At 39.3% G+C, this 22809-nt stretch overlaps 1 protein-coding gene across 1 annotated transcript; it reads left to right on the top strand.

The window, feature by feature from the left end:
- Window positions 1–234: 234 nt before the first annotated feature.
- On the top strand, window positions 235–22809 carry CSNK2A2 (casein kinase 2 alpha 2). Its single transcript, XM_024747415.1, has 9 exons — window positions 235–313; window positions 2677–2727; window positions 12344–12403; window positions 17387–17470; window positions 18282–18392; window positions 19214–19315; window positions 20187–20287; window positions 21119–21267; window positions 22691–22809. The coding sequence occupies exons 3-9, from the start codon at window positions 12386–12388 to the stop codon at window positions 22765–22767; spliced, it is 642 nt and encodes a 213-aa protein (XP_024603183.1). The 5' UTR covers window positions 235–313; window positions 2677–2727; window positions 12344–12385; the 3' UTR covers window positions 22768–22809.

Raw genomic sequence — 22809 nt, 5'->3', positions numbered from 1 at the left:
AGCTATATGAGTCCATGAATTATTTGATTCTTATGAGAAGGCCCATTTTATCTCTTCTTTCTTTTCTTTTTTTCTTCTAATTTAGACATGCCCTTTAGCATAACACAGTGTGCAAGATAGTACAATATCCATTTGATATAAACATTGTTTTAAAGTTTTATTTATTAACTTCAAAAGGAGTCTTACTTCTGATTACTCTTGTGTATTTAAGCCAGTGAAGAAAAAGAAGATAAAACGAGAGGTTAAGATTCTGGAGAACCTTCGTGGTGGAACAAATATCATAAAGCTGATTGACACCGTGAAGGACCCTGTGGTAGGTGCCTGGTGCTTGCGGGAGAGAGTGTGTGTGTGTTTGTGTGTTTGTGTATGTCAAGTCACAAAACCTGAAAATAATGGGAAACATCATTATAATATAGTGGGAATGATTGTGTTTGTCTTTACTACTAACTGATTTTGAAAACCAGAAAAAGTCATGGTGGCCCAATGATAAAATAGCCACCACCACTTTTATGGAACCTAAAAGTTTATGTAGAAAAAAATCCCTGTCCCAGGTTTATTACCTCATTATTTTGATTTGGCCCACAAACGTTTGCTGAATATTTCCTTATGGCCCTGCTTTTCTCCCAACTTTGAAAGCTTGTTACTGCCAATTAACATTATTTTACCTCACTTAAGTAAGCCTGACATTTGAAAATCTGGGTTTATAGAAGGAAATAAGAAGTGTCTCCATGTGGACACTTGCCACAGAGAGCTGAACAGCCCCACAGACCCCTTGAGGTCACTATCTTGCTGTTTCTCATACTGGTCTTTAATTCTGCATCCACCATCGGGGCTCACATTGTATATGCAGATGCAATTTAAATATTTTTGTTAAAATGCTTAATTTTTAGCCATTTTAGATGTGCTGTTTAATTTTGTTTTCTCTCTCCCTCGGGAGTAACGTAACCTTAAGTGTTTATGATTAGCCAAGCTTCCCATTCAATTTCTGTTCTTTACCTGTTCTACCTCGAATATTTCCCTGTTCTCCCATGATAGCTTTTTAAGAAGTAGGTCTTTGCTTCTATCTGCTAAAGACATCCACATAAAAATGTAGCTAACATGCATTGAATGCTTACTGTGTGCCAGGTACTGTTCTGAGTGTTTAATGGTATCATGTCTTTTAATCCCCACAACAGTTCAGTGGGGTGGGTAACATTATTGTCCACATTGTATAGATAAGAAAACTGAAGTCTGCAGAGGTTAAGTAATTTGCCAAGGTTACACAGTATCATTGAATTGAAAAAAAGAAAAGTTTTTCCTTTTGGACCCTGAAAAGATTGAGAAGGATGGTTGTGTGCTGGATTCTATCTGAGGCATTAAAAATGTATCCCAACCTTATCAGCTCAGGTTGATTTTACATTGACTAACTCTGGACTACATAATCCTTGAAAATGGCCTGCAGTGTGGGCCAGTATGTAGTTTTATAGTTAGAGCATCTTCATTTTGCTTTTTTTTTTTTTAAGTTAACAGAACTTAATGATTCCTGTCTTACTATTTTTGTAATTTGTTACTCAAAGCATGTATGTGTTTTACATGATATGTAACGCAAGTAAATCAAGGTGAACGAAAACCAATAGGGAACCCTCATCCCCTAACTTGTAGGGGGACAGGCTTGCTCCCAGCCTATAGAGAGATCTGGTGGTCTTGTTGAAACTTTCAGCGTTGGGCCAGTGAGGAATCCTTGCACCAGGTCTGCTGCTTGCTCAAAGACTTGCATGCATGCACTGTGGCCTATTTCCTAGGTAACTTTTACTTGCTTCCTTGAGCAAAACTTCACAGCTGTAAAGATTTCCAAGATGATTTTATTTCTTCCTATAACCCTTTAAGCCCCTGCTTTTCTCTCAATTTTGAAAGCTTGTTACTGCCAGTTAGCATTATTTTACCTTACTTAGGTAGATGTGACTTTTGAACATCTGTATTTACACAAGGAAATATTGAACATTTTGTACTCATTGCATTAAAGATTATAGTACTCAAAAATACTTGATTTTATATGATTTGTGGGGGAAACACATCTTTGTAAAGTGAGACATTCTCTAATTGTCCCTAGCCAAGGCAATAATTTCACATTCTGCCTTACTGATAATTATAGACTTTTCTGGATCCTACAAAGACCAGTAATAAATTCCCAAGACCTATGATAATTCTGTAAAATGCATCTGGCTCATTAACCCAAGATGAAAACGTAACACTCCTTTTGTAGTTGGCAACCTGGAACACTGCAGAGTATAAATCTTCACATAATGTGCCAGGCCCACTGACAGGTTGGTCAGAGAATACAACTCTTCTTAAAAAACAAAAACAAAACCTTTATTATGAACTTTTGCAACCATTTACAAAATAAAATGAATAGTATAATAAACCTCCCTGCACACATCACCCAGCTTCAACTCACATTAAGCAGCTTGTGGCCAACTTTGTTCCATCTATACTCCACCCACTTCCCAACAACCACCATCCCCAGTTGTTTTGAAGCAAATTCCAAACTTAAAATTTCAAGAGGATTCTTTCTTAATAGGCTCTCCCTGATGAGTGAATCTCTTTCATCTAAGTGGGATTTGGGGGTGGGCCAGTACAACAGAAGCAAATTACATTTATTGTTTGAAACTTACAAAGCATTAATATTCTCTCTTGCAGTCAAAGACACCAGCTTTGGTATTTGAATATATCAATAATACAGATTTTAAGGTGCGTATATACTTTTTCTTTCTGACATGGGGTTAATGGGGAGTGGGGAGGTGGTGATAAGCACTCTTGATACTCTAGAACACAAGGGGGGCGGGAAAGGTTATTGGTGAGAGCAGCCGGGAAAGGTTATTGGTGAGAGCAGGAAATAACATTGGATTCCTTAAAGCATTACTACAGAATGCAGAAAGTGGTTAGGTTCTTGCACAGGTGGAATTACTCATCACTCTTTGCCTTGCGTACTCTGGGGAGAGCTGCTGGGCTGGGTCTAAGTTAATGCCTCATTTATAACGCTCCTGTTGTAGACAACGTAGTTTTAGGTAGGTGTTAACTTTAATTTTCATACAAATCTTATATTACTGATAGGAAGTGATAAATGGATATGGGACTTGTATGGAAAACAAGTCAGTATAGTACCTTGGATTCAAGCTGTCAGATGGCATGTATATTCATTCACACTGTACAAAGCAGATGACAGAGTCACGGTGCTTTAGAAAAGCCCTATTTTGGGCTATTTACATTTCTTCTGTTTATAAGGCGTGTTAATTTAGACTTTAAAGTGTTCCAAAAGCATGGTTTTAAGCTGTTTTTTTGTGAATTTGTTTTTATTTTTGTTCAAACACTGCAACCTTCTGATAAGGAGCCAGGCATACTGGACATGGTAGAGCATAATATGAAAACCAATATAAAAACAAATAGTGGTGTTGATTTTTAGGGGCATTTAGAGAACTTTTAGGTGAATATAATTCTCTGTCAGTGTTTGAAAGGCTTGTGGTTTTGTTTTGATGGAAGTTAGGACAAAACCAAATCAGCAGTTGAAAGTTGATGCTATGGGGAGTGATGCTTTGGGGTGAAAATGAAAGAATCTTATCCTCGCATTTACTTTTTCTTTGGTAATCACTCTAAAATAATTAGTGAAAATAAGCAGAAGTGGATATTATGACTTATAAAACAATAAGCAAGTTTTATATTCAGTGCAGTCATCCCTTGGTATCCATAGGGGATTGGTGATTGGTTCTAGGAGCCCCAGGAATACCAAAACCCGAGGATGCTCGAGTCCCTTATATATTAATAAAAATGGCATAGTATTTGCATGTAACATATGCATGTCATCCTGTATACTTTAAATCATCTCTAGATTACTTGTAATACCTAATATGTAAGTGGTATGTAAATAGTTGGTGGAGCACAGCAAATTCAACTTTCTGGAATTTTTTTTTTTTCAATCCGCAGTTTGTTGAATCCTCAAATATGGAGGGACAATTGGATGGCTTTTCCCACTTGTAACGAGTTTCCTTGTTGATGTGACTCCTTAAAGGTGAACTCTAAAAAGTGGGATGTAAATTTTTTCATTAACTAGCAGAGCAGTGCTTAGCTGGTAGAGTACTGTGCTGATACACGTAACTGATCACACTTTTGCTATGAACAACTGAGGTTTATCAAGATGTACATGATTGCGAATGTGTTTCTTAATAGGCTTTAATGAAACCAAACATTTTCCTAATGCAAAAGTTTAAAAGCTGGTCTCAATGGAACTTCATAGTGAAATCCCTCAGGTTTCAGTGCTTCTGCTTCCTTAATGAATTTTTACCAGTTATCTAGCCACAGATGTAAAAATTTCACTTCAGTATTTTTTTTTTAATTATTTATTTATTTATTTATTTTTGGCTGCATTTGGTCTTCGTTGCTGTGCACGGGCTTTTCTCTCCAGTTATGGCAAGCGGGGGCTACTCTTCATTGCGGCGCACGGGCTTCTCATTGCAGTGGCTTCTCTTGTTGCGGAGCACGGGCTCTAGGTGCACAGGCTTCAGTAGTTGTGGCACGTGGGCTCAGTAGTTGTGGCTCGCAGGCTCTAGAGTGCAGGCTCAGTAGTTGTGGCACATGGGCTTAGTTGCTTCGCAGCATGTGAGATCTTCCTGGACCAGGGCTGGAACCCGTGTCCCCTGTATTAGCAGGCGGATTCTTAACCACTGCGCCACCAGGGAAGTCCCTCACTTCAGTATTTTTGTGTTTTTTAAATTGACAGCTGTTCTGTTGATTTAATAACATACAGAGGATCAGTTTTTAATTCCTGGAGAAATCTTACTTCTTACAAAGAGGATGTTTTGGTGGCATATATTCTCTAGGAGCTTCCTTTAAAAGGGTCATGGGAAATTGATGTTTTTTGAGGCTTGCATAGCTGAAAACATCTTTATTTTATCCTCCCAATTAATACATTTGCCGTGATATAGAATTCTAGGTTGTAATTAATAATTTCCTCAGAATTTTGAAGAGATTGTTACCACTATTACCACTGAAGCCATTCTGGTTTCATCTTATATGTAATCTGGGTTTTTTGTTTTCTTTCTTCTGAAAGCTTTTAGTATTTTCTCTTTATTCTCAGTCTCTGAAATTTCACAGTGATGTGCTTTCATACAGGTTGCTTTCATCCTTTGTTCTGGGGACTTACTGGGCTTTTTCAGTATAGAAGCCCATGTCCTTCCATTTTGAAAAAATATTTTTAATGTTCTTTTATTTTTTTCCCTTTCTTCCTTGTTCTCACTTTCTAGAACTCATTCGAATGTTAGACTTCATATATTGGCGTTCTATTTTCTTCTCTGAATTTTAAAAATAGTATCCTGTTCTTTTATGTTTTATGTAATATCTTCTATTTTCTCACTGAGAATATGTGGGGTTTTTTTCCCATTATGTTTTCTTCTTCATGTCTTTTTCTGTTTTCCTTCCAAATTCCTTTTTGGGGGGTGTTTTTGGGTTTTGTCTCTGCTACAGTTGTCTGAAATGTCACAGTTATTGAATGTCTGCTCCCTCTGTAGAGTAATGAAATTACTGATTACTGATTGTCAGCTCCCGTCTCAAGAGTGCAAGCCTGGCTGCCGGCATCCCTAGTAGCCTCAAGTTGAGGAGAGCTGTAGGGCGTGCCATGTAGACTTTCACTTAATTCCCCCTTTTCAGTGTCGTGTTTTTAAACTCATTTTCCTGTCTTCAGCTCAATCTCTTTGCCCTTTTTCAGTGATACCTGGGGTCACCAATTCCTGAGCCTTTCTGTAGTTTTTCATTGTGAAGTGTTTGCTACTGGGCCCCCTCCACTGGCAGAATGTTGAGAGAATTCTCAGCTTTTTCTGTCTGCTAAGTCAACTGGACATCTGTTTTATAGCTTCAAAGTTTGTTGTCTCTTCCATTCTCTTAGCATTGTGAGTAAATCCCCCCGTTCCTCTTACGGTTTTTGTTTTTGTTTTTTTAATATTTATTTATTTTTAATATTTATTTATTTGGCTGCGTCGCGTCTTAGTTGTGGTGTGCGGGATCTTTCGTTGCAGCGCCTGGGCTTCTCTCTAGTTGTGGCGCACGGGCTCAGTAGTTGCGGCACGTGGGCTTAGTTGCCCTTGGTATGTGGGATCTTAGTTCCCCAACCAGAGATCAAACCTGCCTCCCCTGCATTGGAAGGCAGATTCTTAACCACTGGACCAACAGGGAAGTCCATCTTACAGTTATTTTAGAGGAGCTTTGGGAAGAAACAGGTAGGATGGGTTGGTTCTGCCATGTTATTAAACTGTAGGTCCCCTTTGAATGTTCAAACGATGCCATTTTAGTTCACTTAAAATATCTTAAATATCAGGTAGTAGATGTGTGTTTTGGAAGAGCAAATCATAACAGGAAAATTACTATTTTTTCCAGATAGTATGACAGGCCATAAGTGGGGAAATCAGTTGATTTAGTGTCCAGTGTCCTTCAGGCTATTTTGTCCTGTGTCCATCTTATTAGGAAAAGATGTTTTTATGTATTTTTTAAATTTTACTGTTAAGTGTATTAATAACTTTTTAAGGTATCATCCAGAGAAGGTTTGTCCTTGGTTTAAATATCAGGGGTGAAACAACAGTGACACAGCCTGTTCTTTTCAGTATTTTTTATTGATACAATTGATAATAAATTTTGATCTATAATTTCTTTTTATTGTAGAGTCTTTCTGATTTTGGTATCAAGGTTATACTAACTTCATAACATAAGTTAGATAGCTTTTCCTTTCTATTCTCTGAAAGTTTATATAAAATAGGGATGACCTAGGTAGTAGGTATCTTCTGAGGTGAGCAAGGTAGACTTTGAACTGCACGAACCCGTGTCCCCTGCATCGGCAGGCGGACTCCCAACCACTGCGCCACCAGGGAAGCCCCTACACTTTCCTTTTTAAAACATACTGTTGGTTAAAGTTTTATCCTGGTTTTCTATCTCTTCCTGAGTCTATTTGGATAATTATTTCTAAAGTTGTCTACTTTAAATTATATTCACATAAAGCTGTTAATAGAATTCTCTTAGGACTTAAAAACTTAATATGTCTGTAATTATGCTTTCCTTTACATTTGTAATATTATTTGTACCTTTACTCTCTTTTCTCTCTTTTTTTTTTTCTTAAATCAGTGTTGCTAGAGATCTCTTAATTAATGCTTTCAAAGAATTGCCTTTTGGTTTTGTGCTCAGAGTTTATGTTAGGTTTTCTATTTCATTCTGTTTCTGCTCGTGTCTTATTTTGTTCCAACTTTTTTTCTTTCTTCCTTAATTATTTTCTTTCTTGGGTTTTCACTGTTTTTTCCTGTTAACTTCTTGAGTTGAAGTCAGCTCATTTGATTTGTTTCTGTCTTTCTTAATTGGTAGTAAGTGTGCTTTAAGTCTGTACAACCCTAAGCACCATTGTAGCTACATTCCATGGTTATGTAACTCACTTCTGTATAGTTTTCAAATTACAAGTACAGATTCCAAACTTGTGGATTTGGGTTTTTCTCCCCAAATCTTTTACTTTGAAAATTTTTAAATCTACTGAAAATTGGAAAGAGTAGCACAGTTAATACCCTTACATTACCTAGATTTACTAGCTGTTATTATTTTGCCACATTTGTAGTTATTTCTCACCTCTTCCTCACCCTCCCCTCTTTGTCTTTCTTTTTGTTGAAGTCATCTTAAAGTAAGTTGTAGTCATCATGATACTTCACTTTTAAATATGCCATCACTGGAACTAGGTGACATTTTCCTGTATAAGCACAATACTGTTAGTACACTTAAGAAATTTAATATTTATATTATGATGCCATCTAATATATAGTATAGAGTTTATATTCAAAAGTTTCCCAGTAATTATTGTCCTGGGAATGTCCATTCAGGATCCACTTGGTATTTTTTTGTTTATTTTTTTTTAATGATTCTTTTAGTTGGTTCCTAATTTGATTGCACTGTGTCCAGAAAACATGATCTGTATAATGTTGATTATTTGGAATTTGTTGATGGTTGCTTTGTGGCTTTGGTACACAGTCATTTTTTTATATCAAGCTTGTTAATTTAAATCTTGTTCAGATCTTCTATGGCCTCGATAATTTTTTCCCTTGATATTTTATTTTGTGGTAGGGGTACTGGTTTGGTCAGTTTCTCCTTAAAATCATCAGTTATGCTTCATATATGTCAAAGTGATAATAAAAGATACATGGTGATACTTAGAACAAAAGACAAAATTTGAAAGCAAATGAATAGGAAAAGCTAGTTTCTAAAAGTTGGAATGAATAGTTACAGAAAACTCCCAAACTCAGAATTGTCTCAAGGAAGCTAAGGTACTGTTTTGAGGTAGAAAGAGTTTTTGTTGAGACATGCTTCTCAGTTTTCTATGCCTTTGGAAAAGTATCAATAAAAATAAGTATATATTTTAAGTAAAATGTATATAATTTGGGCATTTAAAAAATGTTTAAGACATCCCAAATGGGCTCCATCTTGAGAAGATGGTAGACCCATATTATTCTGTAGAAAATTTTATATCTTTCACATAGAATTAGGCCTTGACTACCTGATTAACTACCTGTTAATGCTGTTAGGGTCTGATGTGGAGATGGTGCATTCACAGACTAAATAAAGGTTCCTTAATTGGGGGAACAAAATTTACTTTTATTATAGATCACTGACATTATTCTGTCATTTCTTTGTAAGACATTTTTGGGTGATTTGTAATAACTTTGATGTCCTTGATTAATGATTTTTTCTGCTTCCATAAGTTTCTAAAAATGTTGCCCTTGGTTTCATTCTGGATCTTGGGGTTATGTGTGAACAGTGCTAAAATGGGTGCCTCCTGCATTCAGCACCTTTCACTTTTACTTTATTTCGCACTCCCCCCACTTTTTCTTCTCCTTTTACGTGGGGACCACTGGTTTCTGGACGTAGACCGAGCTATGTATGGCAAGGAATATGCAAGCTGTGTGTGCAGCGTGAGAGTTTGCTGTGCTGGTGATTCCCACATCTGGCTGGGAACCTTCTTGAAGTGAGAAGTCCTCCTGAATGACAGTCGTTAGGGATGGGGCCTTGGAATCTAGCTGCACCACGACTGGAGCCTGAAGAACTGTGTGTAGACAGCGTGAGTGAGGCCCACTTGTGGCCATTCCTTTCTGGATGTTGATTTTAGACCAAGAAGGCACTGATTCTCTTGGTCAAATTGCATTTTTCCCATTCTTCTTCTCAGACCTTCTGAGGTTAATTAAAAGTTCCAGGAGATTTCTACCTTGGGCCCTTGGAATAGTCCTGGAGTATAACTGATTTCTAGGGAAATGCCAGTGTGTTTGAGGCTTTGGAACCAAACTAGGATTGGTGAATAGTTTCTTTCTCAGCACCTTTGTGATCTTCGGGAAGTATAGGCTTGTTTTGTTTTTGGTAAGTCAATTACTTTATGAAAATGTAAATAAAACTAACTTCCTGACAACATTTTGCAGTTGGTTGGTTAAGGATGTTCTCCACGTAGCTAAGAAAAATGGAGGAGAAGCGTGCTTCTTGTGAAATTTCCCTTCCTAATTTGTCATGGAATCTTAGTACTTCTGTTTCTTGAAGACAGTTTTAATTTTGTCCCATTGACTAGTGAGCATCGTCAAAGACATTTATTGACTGCCTTCTGTGTACAAGCACAGAATTGCCACACGTGGTGTGGGCTATATAAAACATGTTATTCTGCTGTGCAAGGACAGAGTTGCTGTCCACAGACAGAGTTGTACGGTGGACCCTTGACATGCCTGAGGGAGGGAAAGTTCAGAGATCTTTAATCACCAAATCAGTGACTGCCAGCAGCTGTGGCATCCGTTCCTCCCCAGCATGCATATGCCTCGATACGCAGGGGTGGTGGTGTGGGGCTCTTGGCGTGTGGGCAAGGTGAAGAAGCCTCTTGTTGTTCACAGCGGAGTGAGAAAGTATCCTGAGAACTTCGGGTCACCGCCAGTACCCGAGTGCAGAACATTAACTCTAGGCACGCTGCTGCTGTAGGTGTCCTGTGAGCGCCCCAGAGAACAGTGACTAGCCTGGGGGTTCAGAGAAGGAAGAGACCACTGTAGGCTCTGTGGCACCCGGATGGGATGGTTATGACTTTACCAGCTTAAGGGGGAGGGGCAGGCATTCTAGATATGGGGGAGGGAAGAACAGAGGTGGCAAAGACAGGTTTCTTTGGTCAGAGTGGGGAACTCCTGGGGGCTGCAGTGGAGAAACAGCTACAAAAGTTGGAGGAAGGTACTCCCTGGACTCTGGTGAGTCCTAAATTTCAGGCCCGGGTGGTAAAATGTTACAGGTGTAGTTTGGTCTCCTCCTTCCCAGAGCTCCTGAAAACCGAAAGTGAATATCAGCCTGTCACTCAAGACTTTGTAATGTATTAGGCCTAAACCCTATAGTCAGCTAGTGTTTTTGTGTTACATAAAATTGATATTGGTTAGAGTAGCTAGAAATACTGTGTTGGCAGCCCAAGGACATTTGTTTTTATCCCTTAATACTCGCATGGATGCTTGGGATAGATACCGCATGGTATGAAAGGAAAGCCTTCCGTGGATAAAGGTCCAAATAATAAAATAGCCCATGTTTGTTTTCTGGAAATAGAATATTCTAGCCCTCTGAGGGTTATTAGAAAATGCCCTTTTCACTTTCATTGTCTGTTTATTGACTTGAGGTGCAGCTTGGCACAGTCTCTGGGAGTGATCTCCTTAACTCTCAGAGGAAGAGCTGATTTGGCACCCGAAGAGATGTTATCTTCGGCCTGTGTCTGTACATACAGACTGTCAGTGTGCTGCAGAGAAGCCTTTCTTGCGATGCAGAGCTGGGGGAGAACAAAACACTTGGGTGTTTAGCTGTTATGCAGTTGAGTCTCTCGGGAGCAGAAGTGGTGGCACGTTCATGCCATTGGGCCTAAATGCAATTCAGTCCCAAGCAGGGTCAGCCTTCAGTAGTGGAGCAGCTCCAAGCCACCACCAGTATACTGGAAAGTATGTGTTCATTTTCTACAGTGCCATGAGTGAAATCAGACACTCTTACTAAGCTGGAGGGAGAATTACTCTTACTTAAAAGGGGAAATTTGAGAAAGAGGCTAAGTCCTGGTGTTCGAAAATGTTGGATTCGATTCTTGGTAAATCTGTTGTTTTTCATAAAAAAATTTTTTTGAACAGGTAGTATGTTTGCATGGATCTAAAATATAAAGTGGTACACAGTGTAAAGTCGTTCTTGCAGATACAAATATGCATGTGTAGTGTTAGTTTCCCCTCCTTTTTTACACAAACGCATTTTATACGCTGCTCTGTGCTCCTTGGAGAGATTCCCTACATGGCTTGAGTCTTCCAGTAAAGAGAGAAGCAAAATAGGTTTAATAAAGGTGTACTGATTAATTTTACGGAAGGTGCTGCTTGGACTGATGGGGAAAGAGATTTACTTGGAATTGATTGTCTAAAATAATAATATAGTTTCAGATGGGGGTTTGTGATGATTTAAATGAACCTGGATGCGTAAATTCTACTCCGTCTCTTAGAAATTGAAATTAAACAAACGGACAAAACTCCCAGTGAGTGGGTCTTTGGATTACCAATTACGAAAACTTACACTGGTATGTCATTTAGGCCTGGAATCATTTTCAGAACTGGTATCCATCCATCCATCCCTCCCTCCCTTTTTTCCTTCCTTCCTTCCTTTTTTTTAAACATCTCACTCCACCACTCCTTTTTTTCCCCCCTAAACATTTTACGTCTTTAGCTCCCATCAGTTTTTGCCTATGAAGTGTTCTTTTTTCCAGCCTGGAAGTGGTTTTGAGGGAGTGGAGGTTATAGATTTTTTTTAAAGTCTCTTGCCATCTCCAAATGCTATAGCAGTTCATTTTCCTTGCGTTTCATGAACAGACTATCTTGCCGTCATTTTACCATGTGGGCTGATGAAGCTTTTCAGATTCTGCTATCTGCTCGGAACTTGGTTCTCTAAAGTAAACTGTGGTGCTGCAGTGGGGATAGTTTGTTTGAAGTTCAGTAAGAATATGAGGACAATTGGACAACTTGGACTTCATAATAATGTAATTGTGGGTGTTGATATCATGGAGCATTACACAGGTTTTTAAAAGATCCAAGTTGGTGTAAATGGTTTTTTTTCTTCTCCCCTTGGAATTCCTTTCGTTTTTTCTTCTGAAAACCAAAGTGTTAGACCCTTGTCTTTAGTCTTTGTCCTCATTTGTTCCAGATCAGGTAGTAAAAAGTGGTGGGATTCTTCAGTGACTTAAGCACTAAGTTTACAGAGAATAATGACCAACTTTGGATAACAAGATGCAATAAGACTAAATTAACTTAATGTTTTCTGCAATCTGTTTCAGCAACTCTACCAGATCCTGACAGACTTTGATATCCGGTTTTATATGTATGAACTACTTAAAGTAAGTGACATAAACTGTGAAATTTTTCAGGATTATTCATTAAAGAAGTTTTCAAGAGGACACAGAGACCTCAAGAATATTTCTTGATACCCAGAGAATTTAGTGGTGTTTTTTGGTTTGGGATGGGGGGCTAACTTACAATGAGGCCTCCATTGTGGACTCTTTACATAGAAACTTCAGTGGAACTGAGAATGGTTAAGTTAGTGGTACTGGGGACAGTATACCAGAGGTTAGAACATAACTCTTGTTGGTCCTTGGGTTTTTTGTTTACTCTTTTCCATTTTGTTTTGTTTTTGCTGCTTAATTAATACTTACTACTAGTTTTCATTACATAACAAATTACCCCAAACTTAGTGACTTTTTAAAAATGATTTATTATTTCCCATAATTCAGTGAATTGGCTGAGTGAGTCTTTTGGTCTGGGTCAACTTGACTAGGGCAAGATGGTCCAGGATGGCCTCATTCACGTATCTGGGATGGCAGCTGGAATAGCTGAGGTCTCATTCTCCAGAAGGATGGTCTGGGCTGCTTCCCATGGTGGTCTCATCAGGTCCTAAGAGCAAGAGAGGGCAAACCGCGATATATGTAAGCACTTTTCAAGCCTCTGCTTGTGTCACGTTTGCTAATGCCCTGTTGGCCAAAGCAAGTCATGTGGCCAAACCTAGAATCAAAGGGTGGAGAAGTAAACTCCACTTTTCATGGGCAGAGCATTGAAGTCACATCGTGGAAGGACATGCATACAGGGATGGTGGGCATTTTACGGCATTTTACATCCTCTTCTTGCCATTTCTCATAGTCCCCTTCTTGTATGAGATAACCCACCTGTTTAGCCCCGGCTTGTTAACCTTAACATGCAAGAAGAGGTGATGGGTGGACCTTCTAGGAGACTGAAATTTTCAAGTGTTATTGATTGACAGAGGAATGATCTTTTTTAATTTGGTTAGGTAAACGCTTAAGTAAAGAATTCTAAAAAGGTTTGTAAAATGGAATACAGTGTTTTTTAGGGTCATGGATCACTAAGAATCTAATGAAAGCTATGAACCCCACCCCGCCCCCCGCGCCACCAATGCATGTAAAAATATACATCATTACATAAAGTTATAGGGTGGAATGGATGGGTCTCAATTTAAGAACCTCTAAAAGAATATAGAGGTGTCTAAGGTATTGGTATTATTGAAGAAAATTGTCAAGATGGAGTTTTGATGGGATTATGAACAGCTGCTCAAAGAAAATACAAGTTAAATCAAGGCTTAGGCTTTAAGGAATGGGAATTTGAAGGACTAGCTTTATGTGAAGTGAATGTGTTTTCTTACAAGCACTTACACAACCTAATCATTCGAGCCAAGGTGGTGGATTCACTCCTATGGCGAATGAGTCTTTGTCATTAAGATCAGAAAGATGAAGAAAGTTGAGCTTGGTTTATCACACCTTTCTACCTTTCTTCATATCCCCTCCGGGCTAGAATGGAAGGCCTTGGTGGGCAGAGGTTTGCAGTGCTGTGAACTGTCAGGCTAGTCTGTTTCCTAGGGCTTCTCAGAAAATCCCAGGCATTCACTCCGTGAGAGCAGCAATCCAAATCTCACAGTTGGTTATTTTTTTTAAGTAAGGTATTAAGATTTTGTGGTTAACTAGCACACCAAAGGTAAGATATATAACCTAGTGCAGTTGTCCTTAGATCAGGTAACAGCATAGCAGTGATACAGGCTGGTCGTTCCGATGGCAGTGTCTGATGTCCTCTCTGCCTTCTGGGGGTAGCAGCTATGCGGTGGGTCATACTTTGTACTAATGAGGCAGAGCCCCAGATGAAACTTGAAAAACCTCTTTCATGCTTAATGGTCAGAAACGATCAGATTTTTAAATTGAAATAATTCCCCCAAGGAATTTAAAAGCAGTTAATAACTCCACAGGGAATCTGACTAGTGGCAAAAGAATTTATTCCCTTACTGTATTTGTTCAGCCTCTGCTTTCATCAGGTATTTTTCACACCGCAGGTACTGTGGTCCTAATTAGTTGATTCCTTTGGACAAAGACCAGGCAAAATAACAGAATCAACACTTGCTAAATTTTCTTATAGAAAAGAAAAAAAAAAAAAAACGGGGATGGGAGAGAGGAAATGTAGGTGGAATGTAGAAAATGCAGAAGGAACTAGGCTGAGGGCTGCAGAGTGATTGCTCAGTGACTCACTGAGGCTTCCCACCAGGTCTGAGCTCCTGATTCAGATTTAGGGAGGTGTGTCCTCAGGAGCCGTGGTTCTCTACAGCACTGCCACAGAGCCACTGTGGAATCTTGTTACAACTGTTGGTATAAAATAAGACAAAGAGAAAAATTAAATTGAAGTAGAACCTACATAGATGAAATGAATAAATCCTAAGGGTATAGTTTTTTGATTTTACTTAAGTGTGAGACCTTCACCCACATTGACACAGAACTATGCTGTCCATTACAGTAGCTACTGTCCGGAGGTAGCTATTTAAATTAAGTAAAACTAAAAAATTCAGTTCCTTAGTCACACTAGTCACATTCCAAGCATTCAATGGCCTCATGTGGCTGGTGGCTACCATATAGTGCAAAAATAGACTGTTTCTCTCCTTGCATAGATCATATTCTCACCTCTACCACCATAGTTTAGTTTTCCCTGTTCTTTTTTTTTTTTTTTAACATCTTTATTGGGGTATAATTGCTTTACAATGGTGTGTTAGTTTCTCCTTTATAACAAAGTGAATCAGTTATACATATGTTCCCATATCTCTTAGTTTTCCCTGTTCTTGACCTTCATATGAAAAGCATTGTACACTGTATACTCTTTTGTGTCTGGGGAAAGCAAAATTTGCTTATTCTTGGGTTGTTGGTTCTATGGATCATTCTCTGGATTATATATTCCCTCCCACTTAAAGATGCCTGGTACAGTGCCCTTGCTAGTCTAGTCCAGTGATTTTCCACCAGGTTAACTTTGTCCCTCAGGGGACATTTGGCAATGTCTGGAACCATTTTTGGTTGTCACAGTTGGAGGGACACTACTGGCATCTCATGGGTGGAGGCTGGGGATTCTGCTAAACATCCTATAATACACAGAACCGCTCCCCACAACAAAGAATTATCTGGTCCCAGATGTCAACAGTGCTGACGTCGAGAAACCCTAATCTTGTCCCATGGAAAACTCCACCTTGCAAGAGCTCTCAGTGTCAAGCACATAGTAGGTACCATACGATTATGGGTTGCTATCATTATTCAAAGAGTATATTATGGGCCTCATGTAGGCTTCAAGTGCTTTTTAAGACAAGCCAAAGGGCCCAACATTGAAATTTATGAAAATAGTTACTGTGTTAGAAAAGGGAGATTTAGGAGCAAAGTTTTATATTGTTTAAAACAAAAAACAAACTTAACCCAAATAAGAAATGGGTGAAAGATCTGAATCAACATTTGTCCAAAGAAGATATGAGATAGCCCAAAAGTATATGAAGAGATATGCAACTTGATCACTCATTAGGGAAATACAAATCAAAACCACAATGATATTCCTCATCAAACCCACTAGAACAGCTGTAATCAGAAAGATAATAACAAGTGTTAGCAAGAATGTAGAGAAACTGGAACCCTGTCATATGGTGCTGATGGGAATGTAAAATGGTGCAGCCACTTTGGAAAACAATTAGGCAGATTCTTTAAAAGTTTAATGTAAACGTACATACAACCTAGCACTTCACCCGTAGGAATCTACCCAAGAGAAATGAAAATGTGTGTCCTCTTAAAGACTTGTACATGAATGTTCATAAGTAGCATTAGTCACAATAGCCAAAAAGTTAAAACAAACCAAATGTCTATCAACTAGTATACTTATACAATGGAATACTACTCAGCAATGAAAAAAAGCAACATGGATGAATCTTAGAAACAGTATGCTGCGCAAAAGAAGATAAAGTACTGTGTATTGTGTTATTTCATTTGATGACTGTCCAGAAGAGGCAGATCTGTAGCAACAGGTGGTAGTAGAGCAGTGGTTGGGAGGAGAGGGGAAGGAAGGAAGGAGGTAGGAGGTAGATGGGATTGGGGGTTGACTGCAGGCAGGTTTAAGGGAAATTCTTGGGATGATGAAAAACTTCTAAAAATGAATTGTGGTAATGGTGGCACAGCTTGAGGAATTTACTAAAAAATCATTGACTTGTAGAGTCATAACATAATTCTTAAAGACCAACTGGCTCAGGGATTATTTTTAAGGAAAATACTAATATTAGAATATATGTTAATCTAGAAAACCCACATGGGACACTTATCTAAAAGACAAGTCATATTGCAGATATATTTGGATGTCATCCTTCATGTCCACATGTACTCTTTTCATGTCGTTGAACTCAGAAGTGACTCCAGTGTGGTTCCTAGATCTGGTTTTAAACTCATCAAAATAGACCAACAGATTAATGTATGATTTCTAAATCGAGGTGGCTGATTTATTGCTACCAGCTACAAGTAGGAGAGGAGCACCTAAAGAAGTATATCATTCCCCCTTTTTAAGAAACCCTCATCATAGCCCGTGGTGTCCTCTCCACAGCCCCCTTTCTACCAGCTGCCAGCATAATGTGCTCAGAGAGCAAGGGGTGCCTTCTGAAGCATGTTTTTTCTCTTTTGTTACAGACAGTAAGGCTGCCCCTTGAGAGGCTGTATTCAGATCAAGCTGTCACAAACAAATAAGAATATGCTTGCAGATGCTGAAAATCAGATCTCTTGCAGTAATACAATATGCCAATTCTTAAAATGTTAACAATTCTCAATTTAACATTTTCAAAGATGATATTAAAGGCAAGAAGTTCACATCTATGGTAGCACTTACAGAAGGGCATTTATAAATATGTCCATACCTATGAAGCTTACAAATTTGACAATGCTCAATAAAAGCTTTCAGAATCAAAGAAAATAAAAAGAATATGCTTGCATTGGGGGGGTGGTAGAGGGTTTGCTTACTTTTCTCTGTGCTTTCTTATCTAATAGGCTCTGGATTACTGCCACAGCAAGGGAATCATGCACAGGGATGTGAAACCTCACAATGTCATGATAGATCACCAACAGAAAAAGGTACCATTACAGCCAGGCAGTGAAAAGCCTTTCATTGGAAGGCTTAGAGCCAATCAAAACTCTGGCCAGTACCTAGGTAGTTTCTGAAGACCCATGCTGTTTTCTTTGGCAGACTTGTGATATTGTTATTTCTCTAGTCTCCAGTGTTGGTTTCTACTTCACATAAGCATAGTACACAAGAAGAGTAGACAGCTGACCCTGACTGTAGTCCCTTGTTTACTTTGGTCGTGATTTTCTGGAGGGCCTCAAGACAGAAACTACAGCTGGTGATTTTTACTTCCTTTCTTAATGACCCTCAGACCAACCTGCCTGGCCTTAAAAAGTATACTTGGGTCCCTCCTATTTTCTATTCTCAGTTCTGATTGTCCCTGACTGGTGAGTAAATGAATCAGCTAGTGTTAGATTAATGAAAAGCTAGAGCAATGCTTCAGTCCTGGAGTGGGGCACATGTCCCCAACCTTTTCTGTTAATGACTAGAGCTTATAATGAAAGCTATCAGTAATGAGGGGGTATGTTAACACATGCAGCTGGTATGGAGGCAGAAGACAAGCTTAAGCTTTATTGATCTAGAGAGAATGATAAGCCAGGATAATTTAAATTTTAAAAAAGAAAAAGCAAATAAGATTCCAAGTGCTCTGCTCTAGAAATGACCTCTTAGCAGTTGCTGAAAAATGTATCTTTTTAGCCAGTGCACTTGCTAACATTTTTTATGTGGCCAAATAATTGTTATCTAATTAGATGTGGCCTTGTTGTAAGACACAGGCATCTGGAGACACTCCTTTCACATGTTTTGTTTCTGTCGTATTTATAGCTGCGACTGATAGACTGGGGTCTGGCGGAATTTTATCATCCCGCCCAGGAGTACAATGTCCGCGTAGCCTCCAGGTACTTCAAGGGACCAGAGCTCCTTGTGGACTATCAGGTAAAATGTTAGTGAAGCACCTCTGGGTTCTTTTTACCTTTGCTAGGGCTTTTCTTGGCTTTTTCTTTTTCCTGGTTTTTATTTAGTCAATTTGGATACATCTAAAAGCCAGTCTTGGATACAAAAGGTATGTATCCAGGATCATTGTAGATGATCTTGGTTCCCGGGGAGACAATTTAGGAAAAAACAGCTACAGAACTGGGCCTACATTCCATCCACGACCTCACTACTTTTGAGGGAAAGGTTTGCCACCTTTTGGGTACCATTCCCAGGAATCTGTCACCTGGCTCAAGAAGTTAGACTTGGGACTTCCCTGGTGGCACAGTGGTTAAGAATTCACCTGCCAATGCAGGAGACAAGGATTCCATCCCTGGTCCACGAAGATCCCACATGCCGCGAAGCAACTAAGCCCGTGTGCCACAACCTCTGAGCCCGCGCCCTAGAGCTCAGGAGCCCCAACTACTGAGCCCACATGCCACAACTACTGAAGCCCGCACACCTAGAGCCTATGCTCCGCAACAAGAGAAGCCACCACAGTGAGAGGCCCACGTATGAAAACGAAGAGTAGCCCCCACTCGCTGCAGCTAGAGAAAGTCCGCACACAGCAACAAAGACCCAATGCAGCCAATAAATAAATAAAATCCAGTCTTTATTCTACCCCAAAATGATAATTATGGACTTTTCTCAGCTACTTTTTTTTTTTTGGCTTTGAATTTTAAAATATCTGAAGAGGTCAACTGAAGACTAGAAACCTAGAAACTCAGGTCAGAAAAATGACATTTGTAACACCCTTGACCGACTGGTTGTCTTTATTTCCTCAGATGTATGATTATAGCCTGGATATGTGGAGTTTGGGCTGTATGTTAGCGAGCATGATCTTTCGAAAGGAGCCCTTCTTTCATGGACAGGATAACTATGACCAGGTAAGCAAACATCATCTGGCTCCTATCCATTTGGGGGCAGATGCCAAGAAAATAGCATCTCGATAGGGATGCTGTTGTTGAGCCACTAAATATCATCCAGTATCTGCATATAAGCTTTTCTTCAGGGTAGAGAGTTTCACAAAATCTTGTCTGTGGTCCCCAAAGATAGAGACAGGTAGTGTGCTGTGTTCTGCCCAACTTCCAAATTGTGTCTATGAGGAAGTCAGGTACCTCCTTGTCTAATAAAACAAGATTCTAGTCATTAGGGACTTCACTGGTGGTGCAGTGGTTAAGAATTCGCCTGCCAATACAGGGGACACGGGTTTTAGCCCTGGTCCGGGAAGATCCCACATGCTGTGGAGCAACTAAGCCCATGCGCCACAACTACTGAGCCTGTGCTCTAGAGCCCGAGAGCCACAACTACTGAAGCCCACATGCCTAGAGCCCGTGCTCCGCAACAAGAGAAGCCACCACAATGAGAAGCTCACGCACTGCAATGAAGAGTAGCCCCCGCTCGCCGCAACTAGAGAAAGCCCGAGCACAGCGACAAAGACCCAACGCAGCCAAAAATAAATAATAAATAAATAAATTTATTTTTTTAAAAAGAAAGATTCTAATCATTAGGTTTTATGTTCCCATAATCATTAGCCTCTAGAATATTATTGTCATAAGTTGTGTTATCATTTTAAAGGCATTTTGGAAATTTGCATTCATGTGAACTTCGTATCTGTGACTCTGCTGCCTGTCCGCCCCGGGCTCAGATCTGTATCTGTTCCCTGGAAATTTAGTGATGTGGAAGTCTCCTAATTCTTTGGTCCAGCATCCCCGCGGGCTGTGCTCAGTAATTTGGTCAGTTTGTTTTGTGTTTCAGCTTGTTCGCATTGCCAAGGTTCTGGGTACAGATGAGCTGTATGGGTATCTGAAGAAGTATCACATAGACCTAGATCCACACTTCAACGATATCCTGGGACAGTAAGTAAGAGAGAGAAAGAAAGAGGGTCTTAATTTACCCAATTCAGAAGTGAAAAGGTTAGCTGAAATCACTTTCTAAAGCTCTTTCTCCTTTCTAATTATATCAAAATTGAAATATTCTTTTTTTTCCCCATATATATTTTTTAACTTGAGAAATTTGGGCATTGTTTACATGTGTGTTCTAATCATTTTACTTCTCTAAGAGATAGCCTGTTTATCAATAGAAAATGGAAGACAAAATCATGCTACAGAAAACTTTCTGGAATAGCATATGGCTTATTTTAATGGAAAATCTTAGAAAGCTGTGATTCTTCTTTCAATAAGAGATTTGTAGTTTCTTCTTGTTCTGTGTAATGGATTTTCTGTAAGGGAGCAAATTTTAAAGCATATTTTCAGATACAGTACAATAGAGTTGAAACATAGATGTTGTGTTGACAATTTTCAGACAGTAATTTTATGGAACCTCCATGTTTCTGAAGCTAGCTCTTTAAATATATCTGCTGAACAATAAAGATTACTCAGCTACCTCTGTGCCTCACCCAGAATTGACTAAAAGTCTGGGGCGTAAAAAACTATCTAGAAAGGTTCTACAAAGTTTAAATCAGATGCAGACATTATAATTAATTCTATGTATCAGTCACAGAGCACTGTTTTGTTTGAGGATGCTGTGATCATAACTGTGAGGGGGGTGGGACAGGTAACATTAAGAATGAGATTTAATGAGCTTGTAATCAACACAGTGTTCTAAGACTTTGTTGGCTTTAACCCTAATATGTAAGAATTCTTGTTGAATTTAATCTCAGAATACCAGTGCTTTCCTTTTCTTCTCAGACATTCACGGAAACGCTGGGAGAATTTTATCCATAGTGAGAACAGACACCTCGTCAGCCCTGAGGCCCTAGATCTTCTGGACAAACTTCTGCGATATGACCATCAACAGAGACTGACTGCCAAAGAGGCCATGGAGCACCCATACTTCTGTGAGTTTCCAGGGACCTGATCTGTCAAAGGAAAATTCTTCTACTCTTTATCTTTGAGGCCAGACAAGAGAATTCTGGGTATTTGGATGAATCATGCTTGGGATTTGGCCTCATTAGTTCGACTCTTGAAACAGCTCTGCAGATCTGTTTCTAGTTGCCCAAAGGTGTTTGCTTGTTTGCTGTAGTTCCCTTGAGTCTGATCTGTATGACCATTGCCCATGACCCTGAGTTGATAGATGACAAGTATCTAAAGTTTTGTTTTCAAATATATACATTTGTGTGGAAACCTAATCAAAGATTTTTTTCCCCCTCAAAAAAAAAGTGATTTGTTGAAAGTAGTAAGGTGACCATAGCATATTTTTAAAGAAGGAAATAAGGTAAATAAATACAAGGAATTTGAGGAAAGGAAAGCAGGTCTGGCAGGACCTCGCTAAAATCCTGTCTGAATTACAGACTTCCTAGGTCTCACTTTAAAGTATGTGTGTATATTCAGTTTATGCGCTTGCTTATCGGTCTGCATGTGTATGGTTCTCCCCACTGATAAAGTATGTCCCAGACTTTCCTCTCATTAAGGGCAGTGTGACGTCATTTAGTCCAGTCACAGAGGAGACTGAGAGTGAGGGATATTAAGTGATCTGTCTCAATTTTCTGTCTGAAGTGAGATGAGAACTTTCAGCCTATCTCTTGCTTGACCAATATGCTCTTTCCTTCTCCTTTTTTTCCTCTCTGGAGATTAACTAAATCTTGCCTGAAGAATACATTGCTCTGTGGTCTTGAGCCTGGTAACCCATAAGCATTAGTAGACAGCAAATTTAAAAGGCGTTGCCCTTCATTCTTCCAGACCTCAGACAAGTGGAAATGGTTGTCTTTCTGTCACAGAAAGCTATTTTTACACTCTGAGTTTGACTGAATTAAGAACACTGATGTTTATATTATGCAAATCATGATCTGTCTACTTTTCTGAATACATATTATACTTCTATAAAAAAATTTTTACACTGTTGCTTAAAATCGATAGTTCTTCTAGTAGCTCTTTTTATTCACCCTTTCCTCCGAAGTGTTTACTATCTATTGCACATACTTTGAAGAAATGGGAGTTGGAGATGATGTTAGTATTCAAGGAAAAACAACACATAAGAAAATCAGTAGAAATTTTGAACAGTGGGAAATGGGTGTTTCTGTGCCTCTCTTTTCCCTGAGTCTTAGCAGTTGAACTTGTACTCTGAAGAGGTATACAAGTTGATTGTGAGAGCATTTCCCCCTGATCATTTCTCAGTGTCTGTAATTTTGGTTGCCCTCCTGACCCTGACTTCCTGGTAGCCTGTGTCTATGTCACTGTGGAAGAAGGTTGGGTCTGTTATGGTGTTCTCCCCTGGCGCTGGCCAGCCCTGCCTCTGCTGACTGTCCTCCTGTTTTCTTGCAGACCCCGTGGTGAAGGAGCAGTCCCAGCCTTGTGCAGATAATGCTGTACTTTCCAGTGGTCTCACGGCAGCCCGATGAAGACTGGAAAGCGACGGGTAATGCGGCATTGATGCTTGCCAA

The sequence above is a fragment of the Neophocaena asiaeorientalis genome, unplaced genomic scaffold (genome assembly GCF_003031525.2).
Source record: "Neophocaena asiaeorientalis asiaeorientalis breed wild unplaced genomic scaffold, Neophocaena_asiaeorientalis_V1.1 scaffold438, whole genome shotgun sequence".
In the NCBI taxonomy this organism is placed as follows: Eukaryota; Metazoa; Chordata; class Mammalia; order Artiodactyla; family Phocoenidae; genus Neophocaena; species Neophocaena asiaeorientalis.
This window is presented reverse-complemented; position numbering and strand designations above follow the sequence as displayed.

Coding starts and splice junctions, on each gene's coding strand:
- CSNK2A2 (XM_024747415.1), top strand. Junction 18,393..19,213: donor AGCTCCTTGTGGACTATCAG/GTAAAATGTTAG, acceptor TTATTTCCTCAG/ATGTATGATTATAGCCTGGA. Junction 21,268..22,690: donor CATGGAGCACCCATACTTCT/GTGAGTTTCCAG, acceptor GTTTTCTTGCAG/ACCCCGTGGTGAAGGAGCAG.